General features: G+C 43.3%; 1 protein-coding gene across 1 annotated transcript in view; it reads right to left on the bottom strand.

Moving 5' to 3' along the window:
• Nucleotides 1-16,633, bottom strand: part of LOC138301836 (transmembrane channel-like protein 2-A) — a 536,847-nt gene that overhangs the window by 106,046 nt on the left and 414,168 nt on the right. Inside the window, exon 13 of the mRNA XM_069242355.1 lies at nt 6,936-7,115. Coding sequence (XP_069098456.1) covers nt 6,936-7,115 — 180 coding nt within the window. The remainder of the gene's footprint in view (nt 1-6,935; nt 7,116-16,633) is intronic.

Below are 16,633 nucleotides of genomic sequence, written 5' to 3'. Positions count from 1 at the left end.
GTAGTTGGTGCCTGCAGAGGCAGGAGAGTGACTTGTTCACCCCAAAGGAGATTCCTTCTTTCTTCTGATGCAGGCTGAAGACGGACTGTCTTCAGAGGATGCACAACTGTGCAAATGTTGCAGTTGCTGGAAGGAGCAAGAGATACAATGTTGCAGAAGGTGCCTTACTTCTTTGTTGCAGCTTGTAGGGTCCTGAAGAGTTCAGATGCAATTTATTTGGTCAGAAGTCGAACTAGAGGGTGCCGAGGATTCCTGCTGGAGTCCTGCAATCTGAATCTGAGGAACCACCCAAAAGAGAGACCCTAAATTGCCCTGAGAGGGGGATTCGTCACCTAGCTAGGGCTCTGATGTCACCTGCTGGCACTGGCCACTCAGATGCTTCCAGAGTTCCCTGCCAACCTTGAATCTAAGATGGCAAAACCCAGGGCCCATCTGGAGGAGCTCTGGGCACGACTCCAGGGGTGGTGATGGACAGGGGAGAGATCACTGTCTTTCCATTGTCCAGTTTCATGCCAGGGCAGAGACTGGGGGTCCCTGAACAGGTGTAGACTGGTTTATGCAAGGAGGGCACCAAATGTGCCCTTCAAAGCATTTCCAGTGGCCCAGGGAGGCTACCCCTCCCAAACCTGTAACACCTATTTCCAAAGGGGAGGGTGTAACACATGTGGGTCAGTGGGTGCCACTTCTGGATGTGAGTACTGCACCCCAAAAGCTGCATATTTTCTGCCATCAGCCACCACCTTACCTTTGAAAAGGGGCCGAGGGGCTACATAATCAGGACTATAGACTAGAGAGAACATTTTGCAGAATTTTTTCCCTTAAGCTGCACCAGAGATGACTCTAAGGAGAATTAAATTGAAGTTTGGTGGCTAGTTCCTTGAGATCGGGGGTTGTTAATTTCAGGTACAAATCAAAACATCAGGGAACCTCAGGGATCCTCAGAGACAAAGACCGAAATTGTGGAAAAGTACAGCCTCCTAGTTGGTGACAACATTAATTCTTATATTTATAAAGATGTGTTTACAAATGTGCCTATTACATTGTCTACTACAGCTCTTTTGGTTATAATTACCTTACACTAAATTGGTGATGGTTTTAAATGTACATCCATAATCTACATATGGTTTGCTGCTGTTGATGTTATAATGAATTTTGTATTTCATTAAGTGCCCTGGCAGTGGGACTGATTATGAGATTTGGTGGTCCCAACGTGCGACCACAAGATTCGCGGAGAGGACTCCACTGCCATTGCGGTGGCATCCCCCTCCACCCTATTACAAGATTTTCCTCAGTCTGACATGGCTGATCGGCTGAAACCTTGAAATAGAGCTTTCCGGCTGTTCAGACCAGTAGGAACATTCCTAAAAGATAGCATTCAGCTCCCTTGAAGAAACTGAGTGTTATCTCACAGCACAGACACGGCCGACCAGCACCAGCAAAGCAGACAGTGTGCATTCCAATCGTGCTGTGCAGGGGGCCCTGCATTGTCCATGCCATGAGCATGGGCAGTGGAGGGGCTTCCCTGCAGTCCCCGGCACTTGTTCTCCACCACTCTTTTCGTGGTGGGAAAGCCACCATTAAAAGGCAGGTGGAGAACTAGGTTTTAATCAGCATGATGGCGTTGAGTTGGATGTATGATGGAACAACACATGCACTTACAACGCATGCCTTTACAACGCAGTAAATACAATGCATGGTCATTACCACGCATGCACTTAACACATAATATTTTTACAAAGCATGTGCTTTTACCACACATGTCTTAACCACAAACATTTCGTAGTAAAGGTATAGTTGGTAAAGGGATATGCATGGTATAAAGTAGAGGTAAATATAACATGCATTATATATACGTGTGTGTGTGTGTGTGTGTGTATATATATATACACACACACACATATATATACATATATACGTATATATACATATGTAATATATATATATAGTTCTATATATGTGTATGTGTGTATATATATATAGATATAAACACAAGCACTTCCTCAGAGTGCGGATGCTACAACACAGCTCCGAGTCACCCAAATTTACTTATACTAATCACTCCCTTCCAATACGAAGAGGACCAGGACACTTCAGTTAAATAGACATCCAGTTTTAATTAAGCAAACAAAAACTCCAACGCGTTTCGGCAAAAGCCTTTGTCACGAAATGCGTTGGAGTTTTTGTTTGCTTAATTAAAACTGGATTTATATTTAACGGAAGTGTCCTGGTCCTCTTCGTATTGGAAGGGAGTGGCTGGTATATATATATATATATATATATATATATATATATATACACACACAAACACACCATTCCACCCAAAAACCCTACCTACCCTAAACCCTAAAAATTACCTTACCACCCCAAAACTCACTGGGTTACCACCCTAAAACCTAAGCACCCCTTACCACCCCAACCAATACCAACCCTAAAAACCTAAAAATGTCCTTACCACCCAAAAACCCATACCCACCCTAAAATACAAACAAGCATTTGCAATGCAACCGGTCTCGCGTTTGCTTGAGCTAGAGCAATTAGCATTGTAAACTCCTAACCAGACTTTTCTTGCCACATAAATTGAAAATGAAAATAAAACAGTTTCACATAACTAACTGGACTTTTCTTGCCATATAAGCTCAAAAGTAAATGTTCCACATAAGCTAGCTGATGGCTGCAAGTGCAAAGCAGACACACAAAGGAAAATAAAAGTTCACTCGCAGTGAAACCTACTGGCAAAAGTGCAATTATCCAGGTAAGCAGCAAAAGTGCAATTATCTATGTAACCGGCAAAAGTGCAATTAACTATGTAACAGGGTGGATGTCATGCTTATCGCTCGACTTCTACCCAGCGGTATCGCGCTGTGAAAAAAGGAAAAAAGTAGTCAAAAAAACAGACGGAAAACGTTGAGCCTCCTGTGTTTTTTAGTACTTGGTCGCTGCGCTCGAGGAGGGCTAAACACCGGAAAAGGAACAACTTTTGCATGCCTTTCACTAATGAAAGCAAGCAGATTTTAAAAGGCAATCCCACGAACCAATGAAAGAAACTGACCTAACATGGGCCTGGGTTGAAGCACAAAGAGAGATTACAACACAGGACGGAGTGTTTTTTGCTCGCCCGTAAAAATGCCCTTATCACCCCAAAACCCATACCCACCCAAAAACCTAAAAATGCCCTTACCACCCCGTACCAACCCTAAAACCTAAAAATGCTCTTACCACCCCAAAACCCATGCCAACCCTAAAACCTAAAAATGCCCTTCCCACCCCAAAACCCGTACCCACCCGAAAACCTAAAAATGCCCTTACCACCCCAAAACCTATACCCACCCTAAAACCTAAAAATGACCTTACCACCCCAACACCCATACCCACCCTAAAACCTAAAAATGCCCTTACAACCCAAAAACCCATACCCACCCTGAAACTTAAAAATGCATTTACCACCCCAAAACCCATGCCCACCCTAATACCTAAAAATGCCCTTACCAACCCAAAACCCATACCCTCCCTAAAACCTAAAAATGCCCTTACCACCCAAAAACCCATACCCACCCTGAAACTTAAAAATGCATTTACCACCAATAACCGTTACCCACCCTAAACACTATATATATATATATATATATATATATATATATATATATATATATATATCACTCAACCCACTTAATACTTACCTTTAAAACCTTTACCATGCATACACCTTTACCATTCATGCCTTTAGAACGAAATTTGTTTTAAAAGCATGCGTGGTGAAGGTATATTTGTGGTAAAGGCATGCATGGCAAAGCCATGCATGATAAATGCATATGAGTTGTAAAGACATCGTGGTAAATGCATCTTATTGCATTTTCCGCATTATAAGTGATGTTTCCCGTTGAGTTCAGCGCCGCCCTGGCTGATTACAACCAGGACTGTCAGCCCATCGGGATCTTGGATCCTGGAAGAGACGACAGTCTGTTGGCGGGTCCACCTGCCAAACTCGTAATGTGGCATTCAGACCGCCACAGCCGTAGCATTTCAACGGCAACACTGGCAGTCTTGTGACCGCCAGACTTGTAATCGTTCCCAGACTATTGAATGCTAAATCATTATTTGCTGTTTGTGATGTAGTATTTATATGCTTCTGAGAATACTATGCAACCACTGTTAAAAATCTGAGGTCATTAGCACTGCTACAGCATTACTTTCATAAGTAAACACAGGCAGATTTATCAATATGTCACACACCGCAGCGCAGCAAGACACCTTGCTGCACTGCATTTGTAACAGGAAAAGGGCTGGAATGTGCCTTATTTTACATCATATGTTGCAGTCTTGTCCTCTTCTTTCGCTGGCTCACCATGTGCTGCCTACTACCAATGCAGGCACCCTTGCACCATGGTGCAAGGGTGCCTGCATTGCAGGCAATATTGTTTTAGTGCAGTAAGGGACACATCAGATGTTTTCTTCTCTTTCTATGTGTGCTGACAGCAACAAAGAGAAATAAGCATATTTCGCCTCGTTACACCTCCCCTCAGAAGGCATAGCATGTTGACACAGTCCCAGGTATACCATTCATGGTAAATCTTGGAATGCACCAAAATCCATTGGTGGATGCATGGAACACCCATGCTCCACCCATTGAATGCCTCTATGAGGCAGAGAAACGCGAGGCAGCAACTTGCGCTGCCTTGCATTATTCCAGATTTACCAAGCCGTACAGGGCATTGCACTATTACATTGCGTGGCTCTGTAAATCTTATTCTAAGTTTTGCATCGCCCTGTGTGGTGCAAGGGCAAGGAAAAAACTGTGATAAATATATCCCAAATGTACCTTATGCGCAGTAATGTTAATTTTAACCCAATTTTAGTTATCACAGAGCAATTCCAAAAGGTTCATATTCATCCCTCATCTACACCACTGTAATTTCCTGTTAATTGAAAGAAGAAGTAAAAAAGTACATATTAATTTACCTCCATGTAGCATACAGGTAACTATGTGACCAATATTGCCATCATGGGGTTCTGTTGACAACAAAAGCCATAAAGCAGAAGAGTGAAGGGTTTATAAATGCCATTAGTCCCTTGAGATGACAACTAAGAGTCTCATTTAAATATTGAGGGAGAGGGAAATACCTACTTGCCAACATTATTGTCCCCAGCCCGATTTAAATTCAGGCAGACCATAGTATGATAATGGCAGAGACTATTCCGTCTCCAATGTGTTCAAACTCTTCTAATGTCCTGATGGAGTAAGGGCCAGCAAGAGTGTGGCTAATGTCCTCCTATCTAATTTAGATGGGTTAACAAACATTGTTCATCAATGTCCTTTATTACCAGGAAAAACCTGGTGCTAAGGGACATCATTTAAAAGTGCATAGTGCCCCTTTGGCCATGAAGAGAAACTCCCATGGCAAGTGGGGCATTGTTTTTTTCTGCTTTGTTATTTTCTTTTTGAAAACAAAAAAATATATAATGTAAGTTTGACAGATGGCTCTGTCATGTTTACGGAACCATATGTCAAATCTACAACGCATTAGCAGTTATTGTCAATGCTAGAACAGAGGATATTTCTATATCTGGTGGTTCGACACTGCGAACAGGGTGATGGACTAATTTATTTCAACACCCTGGTGGCGAGCAGGCCACCGCCCAAGATTTAACTGAGGCCCTAAATAGCTGATTACTCAGTATGCATTTTTTACATTATGGGCCTCATTATGACCCTGGCGGTACAGAACCGCCAGGGCCAACGGGGGCGGGAGCACCGCCGACAGGCCGGCGGTGCTCCCTTGAGCATTCCGACAGCGGCGGTAACGCCGCGGTCGGATCGGGACAACTGGCGGTCTCCCGCCAGTTTCCCGCTTCCCAAATGAATCCTCCAAGGCGGCGCAGCATGCTGCGCCGCCTTGGGGATTCTGACACCCCCTACCGCCATCCTGTTCCTGGCGGTTCGCCCGCCAGGAACAGGATGGCGGTAGGGGGTGTCGCGGGGCCCCTGGGGGCCCCTGCAGTGCCCATGCCAATGGCATGGGCACTGCAGGGGCCCCCGTAAGAGGGCCCGCTAGTATTTCACTGTCTGCATAGCAGACAGTGAAATACGCGACAGGTGCAGTAGCACCCGTCGCACCTTCCCACTCCGCCGGCTCGATTACGAGCCGGCTTCATCGTGGGAAGGTTGTTTTCCCCTGGGCTGGCGGGCGGCCTTTTGGCGGCCGCCCGCCAGCCCAGGGGAAAACTTGGAATACCCTCCGCGGTCTCTGGACCGCGGAGCGGTATTTTGGAGGGGGGAAGTCTGGCGGGCGGCCTCCGCCGCCCGCCAGACTTAGAATGAGGGCCTATATGTTTGTTTGGGCGTAGTTAGTGTCAAGAAATTGCTTTTTTAAACACAGAAATTTTGTTGAAAATAGTGAAAGAATGGTGTATATACTAAGTACCTGTTTAGTTAAGAATGTAGACATTTATAAAAATAAGAAAAAAAACCTTGGTTTGCTAAGAAACTGATTCTTTCTTAGAAGGAAGCTGTTCTCTTTCAGGGTCAGATAACAATTGATATTGACTGGAACTAAAACATGTATGTTTTGTTTACATTTTATGAATAGACTGTCGATGAAACAATGGTCAGGGTTAGTGTAAATTTCTGATGTTGTGGCTGTATTTGTCGCATAACTTTGCATTTATTGTACTTAATACATAATTTGCAGCATGCTTCGCAGATTTCACAAAAAGTCTTGATGAAGTGTTGGAGAGAGCTCAGTCATGATGCAATAAAGTTATGGCCTGTGCAAAATCTATTGTAAAATATTTGTGCACCACAGAAAGTTTATTATTAGTTTGGAAAGACGAAGTGGTAGTTGCTTCCTTTGAATTCCCATCTCCTTTAGCTCGAGACATAAGACGTGCACTTCTAATTACGCATTAAAGATTTGTCCACGATTCTTGGCCACACTCACCTTCAAGTTGACATCATCAATCAAAGCAAGCAAAAAGGTGTAAAGATTTCCAAGAAAAAGAGCGAAAATCCGACCAAGTTGCCATTTCAATGCAACACGTGGGTGGTAGTCTTCCATAACAGCAATCGTTTCAAACAGTGGAGGGCAAAACATCGATAGCAGTGACATCACAATCTCAACCTGCCAATGAGACAGATGACAAAGAAGGCTTAGTTTGTGAACAGCTCAGACACTATCCTTTTGTGTCAAACAAGGCAGTGTTAATCAGTGGAAATGGAGCTACCCCAAACGCAGAATGTAAGGGAGGGAAATGATTGGGACATTATCAGTAAACAGGTGCAAAGGAGTGAACCGTCATACTTCTTACTTTCAGCAACTAAAGAAACATCACTGATACTGAAAACAAATCAGTCAGAGTACAAACAGAAAAGCAATAATATGGCTTTAAGCGATATTTCCTTTCATCACGAACCTTTAAGAGATATTTCTGATTAATTAATAATGCCTGAATAACATCAAGAACATTTTGGTTTAAAACGAATACACTGCACTCTATATAATTAGGGTCTTGATTTAGAGTTTGGTGTAAGGGTTACTCCACCACAAACGTGGTGATGGATATCCTTTCCACCCTATTACAAGTGACCAAGGATATAATGCGCTTGTAATAAGGCACAGGATACCCATCATATTTGTGACGGGGTAACCCATCCACCAAGCTGTAAATCAGGCCCTATATTTTATTAAAGTTGGGCACACAAGGCCCACAAGCCTGACTCCATCTTAAATCTCAACAGAGGGATGTTGTTTTTCATTTTCTTCTCTCATCACATGTAGCAAAATGTGCACTAACAAAATTATTTCTGTTCACATGATGTTGTTGATGAACTCCGGAGGCAGACTCTTACAATGAATAGATCTTTTGAAATACAGACAGGAAAGACTGTGTAGGCTACAGTAGAGTACACTGGAATGCAGCCTAGTTGATTTTTATAGAGTGGAGTTGTGTACAATATAGTACAGTGTTGTGGAGTGTGGTACAGTGAATTGACATTCAGTGTTATAGAGCACAATGTCACTGGGTGGCATGGAGCGACGTGCAGTAGTGGAGTGGAGTAGACTGAAGCACTGTGTCAGGGTACAGTGGAGTAAGGTGGAGTGCAGTGACATACAAAGAGTTGCATACAGTGTTGTGTAGTGGACTAGAGTTTTGTGGAGTAGAGTGAAATAGAGCATTGTACAATGGCATACAGTATAGTACAGTGTTGTACAGTGGAATGAAGGGGTATAGAAAGGAGTAAAGTTTCAGCAAGTGGCATACAGTGTAGTAGAGTGTTGTGAAGTGAAGTTGCATAGAGTACATTAGAGTGTGAAACAGTGGAGCTGCATAGAATGGATTTTTGTATAGTAGTGTAGAGTGTGGTAAAGTCTTGTACAGTGAAGTAGAGTCAAGTGGAGTGGTGTAACATAGTGTGCAGTAAAGTACAATAGAGTGTATTCGTTTATCATAGACTAGTGTGGCATGGAGTGGAGTGCACTGGCTTAGCGTAGGTAGTAAACTAGCATAAATTGGAGCAGTGTCTTATACAGTAGAGTTGAGTGCTGTGTCATATAGGAAAGCGTTGTTTAGTGAAACAGAGTGCTGTACATCGGAGTGTACAGGTATAGAGTGGAGCAGAATGTCACAGAGTTCCATGAAGTGTAATAGACTTTTATAGAATGGGGGTATTATAATAGTGGAGGAGAGTGTCATACAGTGTAGTAGTGGGGAGTGGAGTGATATATACCATATTGACGTAAAGTGGATTACCGTAAAGTACCATACAGTGGAATACTGTACAGTGGAGTGCAGAAGCATGGAGTAGAATAGAGTGGAATATCGTAGAGTGGAGTGGTGTACAGTGGAGTGGTGTAAAGTGGAGTAGGGTATGGTGGATTAGCGTAGAGTGGGGTGGCACAGATTAAGGTGGTTTAGGGTAGCATCAAGGAAGCTGATATAAATTGGAGTGACATCTTGTACAGTGGAGTGGAGTGCTGTGTCATATAGTGTTGAAAACTGTTGTAGAGTGGAGTAGAGTGTTGTATAATGGAGTGTATGGGCATAGAGCTAAGCGAAAATTTGGACAATGAAGTGTATGGCTATAGAATGAAGAAGAGTCTAAAAGAGTGGCATAGAGTGTAGTAGAGTTTTATAGAGTGTAGTTGTAGGGAGTGTATGAGGTTTACACTGAAGTGGCTTAGATAGGAGTAGCATAAAGTGGAGTTGCAAAGTGGAATAGCGTAGAGTGGAGTTGCGTAGACTGTAGTGGTGTATGGTGGAGAGGTGTAGCTTGTGATAGTGTATAGTGTAGTACCATACAGTGAAGTGGCTTAAAGTGTAAAAGCATATTGTGTTTTAGTGCACAGTGGAGTGGCAGACAATGAAGTGGTTTAGACTTGACTGGTGTATTTTTGGGTAGGATAGAGTGTAATAGCAAACAGTGGAGTGGTGCACAGTAGAGTAGGGTAGAGTGGAATACCATAAAAGAGAAAGGGCAAAGATTTAAGTTGCTTACATTGTAATAGCGTAGAATGGAGTGTCGTGATATGGAATGGCGTGGGGTTGCATAGGAGTGGAGTACAGTAGAGTGCCATAATGTAGAATAGCATAGAGTGGAATAGCATGGAGTGGAATAGCATAGAGTGGAGTGGTATAGAGTGGAGTGGTCTAGACTGGTGTAGTGTACAGTGGAGTGGGGTAGAGTGAAATAGCATATAGTATAGTTGCGTAGAGTGAAGTGGCATCCAATAGACTAGCGTAGAATGAAATGGTATAGAGTGGAGTGGCGCACACTGGAGTGGTATAGAGTGGAGTAGAGTATAGTGGAGTAGCATACAGTGGAATAGTGCAAAGGAGAGTGGTGTGCAGTTGACTGGTGTAGGCTGGAATAAAATATAGTGTAGTAGCGTGCAGTGGTATACAGTGAAGATGTGTAGACTGGATTGGTATACACTTGAGTGGGGTAGTGTATTAGCATACAGTGGAGTGGCATACAGTGGAGTGCAGTGGCAGCTGCTATCAGGGAAAAGTGGTGGGGCAGCACAGTGGACAGTTACAAAAGAAAAGAAAACTTACCTTCCACCTCATCACCTCCGTGCTCTTCTGCTCCTAGTGTACAGACTCCCACACTCCCCTGTGCCAATCCAGATGCTTTTCTCATGCCAGTAATACTATTAGACAGCCTGAGAGCAGAAACAGGATTGTTCTGAGCTGGCTGGGTTTGTGCTTCCACAGGGACTGGGAGCCGGTGCCAGCTGTTCTCCACCCAGGTGTGCAACACAGCTTGGTTTGGAGTCTGGAGTAAACAAATCGCACATGTTGGTTTGGCCGTCCTAAGACAACAGGCCAAACCCTCATGCACACCTGCAGTGCCCAGCATACCTGCAGCTGAACCTGCTGTTGTTAGGCTGTCCGGACCACAAAACTCGGCTCTAGGTCCATGATGAAAAATGAAATGATAATAAAATTGTTTTATTATCAATTTTATTTTTCATGTTTCCATAATGGAGGAGCTGCCACTGGTGGAATGGCATCCAATGGAATAGTGCTGAATGGAGAGGGGTATAGTGGAGTAGCATAGAGTGGAGTGGTCTACAATGGGATAGTATAGAGAGGAGTGGCATTCAGTGGAATGGCGTAGAATGAAATAGCACATACTGAAGTAAAATATAGCGCAGTGGCATACAGTGAAGTGATGTACACTAAAGAGGCATAGAGTGAGATTCATACACTGCAATAGAGTAGAGTAGACTGGCATAGAGTGGGGTTGTGTACAGTGTAACAATGTAGAGTGGAGTGGCATAGAGCTGAGTGTAGTGCAGTGGGGTGGTGTAGAGTGTGATAATGTATATTTGAGTAATATACACTGGAGTTGCTTATAATGGAGTGAAGTAGACTGGAGTGGCACACAATGGCGTAGGATAGAGTGTAATAGCATACAGTGAAGTTCCATATACTAAAATAGGGTCCAGACGAATAGTATAGAATGAAGTGGCACAGAGTGGAGTGCCATACACTGAAGTGTAAAGTGGAGTAGCGTACAGAGAAGAGGCAAAAAGTAGAATAGCGTACAGTTGAGTGTTGTAGGGTGGAGGGGCATACTGTGGAATAGAGTAGAGTAGAGTGGCATACAGTAGAATGGTGTAGAGTGGAATAGTGTATATTGGAGTACCATTCAATGGAGTGGCATACAATGGAGTGACGTAGACTGGATTGGTGTGTAGTGGTGTTGCATACAGTGTAATAACGTAGAGTGGGGTGGCGTGGAGTACAGTGGCATAGAGTGGAACAGCTTATAGTGGAGTGGCTACAGTGGTGTGGCATACTAATGGGAGAGCGTAGCTTATATATATTCTATATTAATATGTAATGTTTACGAACTAATGCGTAATAAATGCTGCATAGAAAATGTATTAATGTATTTTGCTAAAACGTGTGCTTGATATGTGCCCACGGGGAGTGGCCGTCAATATATACAATGACTAATGAAACTGATTAATAATGTTGAAATGTTATACTAGGATATGATTTTGCACTAATATTAAAAGATTGTATGTTAAAGTTTTGCTAATAAATCATTAGGCAATAGTTAGCATGAGTCGAGGCCTAGCTGCCCGGTTTCATATTAAATGTTTTTTTTCTAACGTGCAATGTGCTGACTTGCTGAAGAACATGAACTCTTGTTTTTCTCCAAACTAGAAGATGAATGTAACTATAGTAGATCTGTTCCCATGAACTTCAACTGGCTTAGTGAAACATTCTTGCTGAACTTAACAGTGTAGACTACTTGCAGGTACAAGGTCGCCTGAACTGGTACAGGCAATGGAACCACTGACTAAAGATTCAAAGAAGACCACAAGAGTATGAAATCATACCGGACTTTCTACCCGCTGAAGACGTCAATCATAAGGACCAATAAACTACGTGAGAACAGTTATGGGGTGACAAATTCAATGAAGTAATTGAAAATCTATTGGATAGAGATAGTGGGGTGCAACCCCTCAACCAATGAAGAATTAGGGGACTGTACAACAGAAAAGGGATAAAAACCCTTGACACAAGGAAGTAAATTAGAACATCAGAACAGGAGAATAGGAGACTAGGAGAGAGAGTTAGGGAGATGCTGATGCGATTTGCTATGACCCAGACACTTTGTCATTCTGCATAAAGCCTTTGCTGTTTGGTTCTTAGAACCATACTTGCCTTATAATTGCCCGTTTACACTTTACCTCCTTATGAGGGAAGTGCCCCTTTTGCCCGATTGCTGAATTCCTGATGGCGAATCAACTGATGTCCTGAGGACGAAGACCGAACCTGAGTGCTGACTCAATACGGAGGGTAACTATATGACAATGAAATTGTAATTGTCTGTTTGCTTTTCCTTTCTAGGTACCAACTACTTCTTTTGACAGAGACCCTAGTTAGATGTTTTCCAAATTGGTGTTACTAAATTGTTTTACATGAAGCCCAACATGCCAATGCTGATTTGAGGTTAGATGAGGCGTTCACTAAACTGACGCAAATAGATAAATGACTGAATCTATGCTTTGTTGAATAACATGATGATGATGCTCTGCTAAGGATAACCTATGCTGACGCCGTGCTATGTTCTAATATTCGTGATTCTTGCTTTGATGAAATCTTATCAGAGTTGCCACATTGTGACTATGCTAATGTGTTTCTTGGTTTTGAGACTAATAAACTTGATAGTAGAATTGTAATCAATAGGAAATAAACTTTAAATAATAGTACTAAACTGGTGTGGTTATTCATGACTGCAAGGTCATGGTGGTTTCTGAGTTTTTTAAAATGTCTTGGACTTATTTGAATTGTCGTATTACTGTGAACCTTGATGACGTTATTGACATATTGATTGACATGCTGATTAGTTATCTCGTCCTAAGGTGTCTTCAATCAGGGTCAAAAGATTCATTGGACTAAAACGAGTCCCAAAGTGAGTAAATTAGTCATAAAGGGACGCGTTAACACTAATGTATGTGAAATTTAGCAGCAAGGTAGATTATGGTGTGAGGAGTAATACAAAATAGTGAGTTGCACTGCCTTGTATTTCTCAAGATTTAAAAATCAACAGAAGGCCACCGCAATCCAATAATACAGGTAGTCCTTTGTTATATTTTGGGTCATGGTATCCAGTGACACCTTTGCAGTATACTGTGGTACATGGTGATGAAAAGCCAGTATATAATTGGATAATGGCTGTTTTTCGAGAATGAAACCCTAGTAGTTCCACAAAATATAGTGAAATTCCATAAAAGTACCACGGTTATAGATGTCACTAAGTTTATTTGCCGTATAACTTCAAAAATACTTTAAAAAACATTATCTCTGCACCATAATGTATAATCCTGACAAATTTTGTGTAAATCCATTCAGCCGCTTTTGTGCAAAATCAAATACAATAGTCTATGGATAATGTATTGCTGAAAAAATATGTTTTTTGACACACTTATATCTTTGCACTCCCTTTAACAATTCACCATAAAATGTGCATCATCTCAAAATGTAGAAAATGCTATAGATCTGGAGAGTTTTGTGGTGACTTGCCAAACAGGTGGGTATTCTTCCATATAGTAGTTATTTTTCAATTTTGTTGCACAGGAGTGCATAAGGAAGATGTTTGTTGTTTGGCTTGTTGGACACAGTTTTATTTTGTGTGCCAGAGAGCATGCAAAGAAAGCTTATGTATATTGAGATGAATTATTTTTGTTATGAATTTGCTTCCAGGTTTCCATTAGCATGGGGCCATAAATCGGACTTTCAGTTGGTCACATAGTAAATCTGAAACTTTACATATGCAGTCTAGTTTATTCTTTGAGCTTCCTTGCTACATTTAGTATAACTGTGCAATATGTGAAGGTTGAAGTGAATGAAATGTAATCATTGTTATTGTTGTAAAAATTGAGATTAATATTTTGTTCCTAGTGGCCAATTTACATGTTCTCAAAATATTAGTTTGTGTGGCTCACTGCTAGGGTAATTTCTCATTTTGTTGCACAGGGATGCATGAGAAAGATGTTTTTTGCTTGGCTTGTTGGGCACAGTTTTATTTGATGTGCCAGAGAGCATGCAAAGAAAGCTTATGCAGATTAAGATGTATTCTATTTGTGATGTATTTGCTTATAGGTTTCTATTAGCCTGGGGCCACAAATGAGTCTTTCAGTTGTTCATACAGTAAATCTTAAACTTTAAGTATGCAGTCTAGTTTATTCTTTCTGCTTCCTTGCTACTTTTAGCAGTATTGTGCTACAAGATTTCACTACGTTGAAAATCCTTATAACTTAACATTTATTCACTCTTCTTACCTGCAGTTCCCTCACATAATCATCTGAGCATCCTAATATGTAATTCTGCCAAATTTCATAAAAATGCAGTTGACGTTTTTTGCCCTATGCCAAATACAAAAGTCTATTGAAAATGCATTGGATTTGAAGCCTGTTTTGGGACCCCCCTCCCTTTGTTTTACACCCCGTTGATCACATGCTGCAAACTTTAAATGTTCCCAAAATCAAATGGGGCAGCAGCTCTGCAAAGCTTCTCAATTATTCGTCAAACGGGTGCAAAGTTATAAAGGGACAAAAAAACAAAAAATACCTGCCTCTGGTCACTTTGTATAACTGCATAGTGGCTACATGGCACATAGAAACCATGGCACAATCCCCATACTCAAATCAATGTCTGCAGTGCTGCAGCTGTCATAGCCATCATTGCAAATCGAGTCACTGCATTCAGCACACCATGGAAATGGCAACTATACATCCACATACAAACTCACCCTCTTTCTATCCACAGGTAACCCTGCCACTGCCACGCAGCAGAGGATGCCACGGTCAGGCAGCCCTCCCTGGGATGAAGGCTAAAGTGGCCATCTGGGGCGACTGGTCAGTCCACTCCCAGCAGTCCAACCCTGGATGCAAGGGACTCCCCTCCCATGTGGCTACAACACCTCAGCAAGCCTCTTCTCCCCAAACCTGTGCCCCACGCTCCTCACAATCAGAAGTGTGCCCCACAGTACAGAGGCCAAAGTCAAGGGCACACACCTAGACAATGAAGGGCTTGGTGCTACTGGGAGTGGGCACACTGTGCCAGAGGAACAGGCACAGGGGGCTAAGGGCTGTGGGAGATGATCAGTGATCCAAAGGTCGGAGCAGCCATAACAACTGAGTGCCCAGGAGGCCATCACCCAAGTCCTGGGTGCACATAACCAAACTTAGGACACCGTGGCCCAGATCCTCGCCACTGTGAAGGAGACCCAGAGGTTGCAGAGAGAATGCCTGCATGAGGCCATGCAGCAGTAGCAGACCCACAATGCCACAATGGCCTTCATGGCAGGGCAGCTGAAGGAACTCATCACCATCCTGCATCAGTCCATCTCCCACCAGCAGGCCAGTCCGTTACCCACATCCCATTTGAGCCCTCCATGTCAGCGACAGCTAGTGGAATGGAGGCCCTGCCACAGGACCCACAGGACACCAGCAACCCTACACCTGTAGCCGACGAGCCCCCATGCAAGTGAGGACGTCCAGCCAGACATCCAGCCAGTACTGATGCCAAGACAAAGACCACCGCCAGGAAGAGACCCTCTCCTGAACATTCTCCCTTGCGTGTCACTGAGGCACCCGGTTGACTGTCCACTGTCACCTCTTCGTTCTCCCATGGCCACCACACTGGACATCGACTAGCCACAGCTGGCCAATGTACTCCAATGATCACCCCGCCATGAACCCACTCATCACCCCTTGCACTTGTACTTCCCAAATAAACACACTGAACACAGTTACTGCCTATGTCTTTATTGTTATGAATATGAAAGATACTGGCATCACATGTGCAACAGTTAACCCAATGTCCTGTAATTGTATGTGTGAGTGGGAGCAACATGTAGAAAGGACAACAATGGAGCAGGCAGTGGCTGGAGAGATGGATCAAGGGAGGCAACAGGTGAGGCAGGGACCAGAGTACACCACAACAATGTCCTGAAAGTAGAACAAGACAGGGACAGCAATCACAATGGGCGTCACATATGCTAAACCAACACACATAGACTGTAAGTACAGGAAGCCAAGGCTCTGCTCTGAAGTCAGTTGAATCCTCATTATCTTCCTCCTCATCATTCCCCATGTCCCCTTCATCAGTCACTGGTACAGCTGTCACCCCCTCTGCACCCAGCAATGGGATGTAATGTCTTAGGGCCGGATTGTGTAGCATACAACAAGCAACAATGATCTAGCACACTTTCTGTGGTTTGTAGAGTACAGCACCTCTGGAGATGTGCAGACACCGGAATCTGGCCTTCAGGAGGCAAAGGGTCTGCTCAACCACCTGTCTTGTCCTACCGTGAGCCTCATTGTAACTATGTTCCGCAGCTGTCGTCAAATCCCTCATGGTTGTCAGTAGCCAGGAAATGTGGGATAGCTGGAGTCACCTGTGTGCACAGATGTAAGAGCCATGTCAAGACCAGGAGGATGTAGTGCAGGTTGGGAAGAGTGTTGAGAGCAGAGGAGCACACATATGAAAGGATACATTCCGATGAGCCACACCCGGTCCCTCCGTAGTGGCGCCATCATGTGTGGGATGGTGCTGTTCCGCAGTATGTAGGAGTCATGCACAGACCCAGGAAACCTGACCGTCACTTGTGTGA

Source organism: Pleurodeles waltl, chromosome 1_1, assembly GCF_031143425.1.
Source record: "Pleurodeles waltl isolate 20211129_DDA chromosome 1_1, aPleWal1.hap1.20221129, whole genome shotgun sequence".
Taxonomy (NCBI): domain Eukaryota; kingdom Metazoa; phylum Chordata; class Amphibia; order Caudata; family Salamandridae; genus Pleurodeles; species Pleurodeles waltl.
Note: the sequence above shows the minus strand (reverse complement) of the source record. Positions and strands in the feature narration are given on the sequence as shown.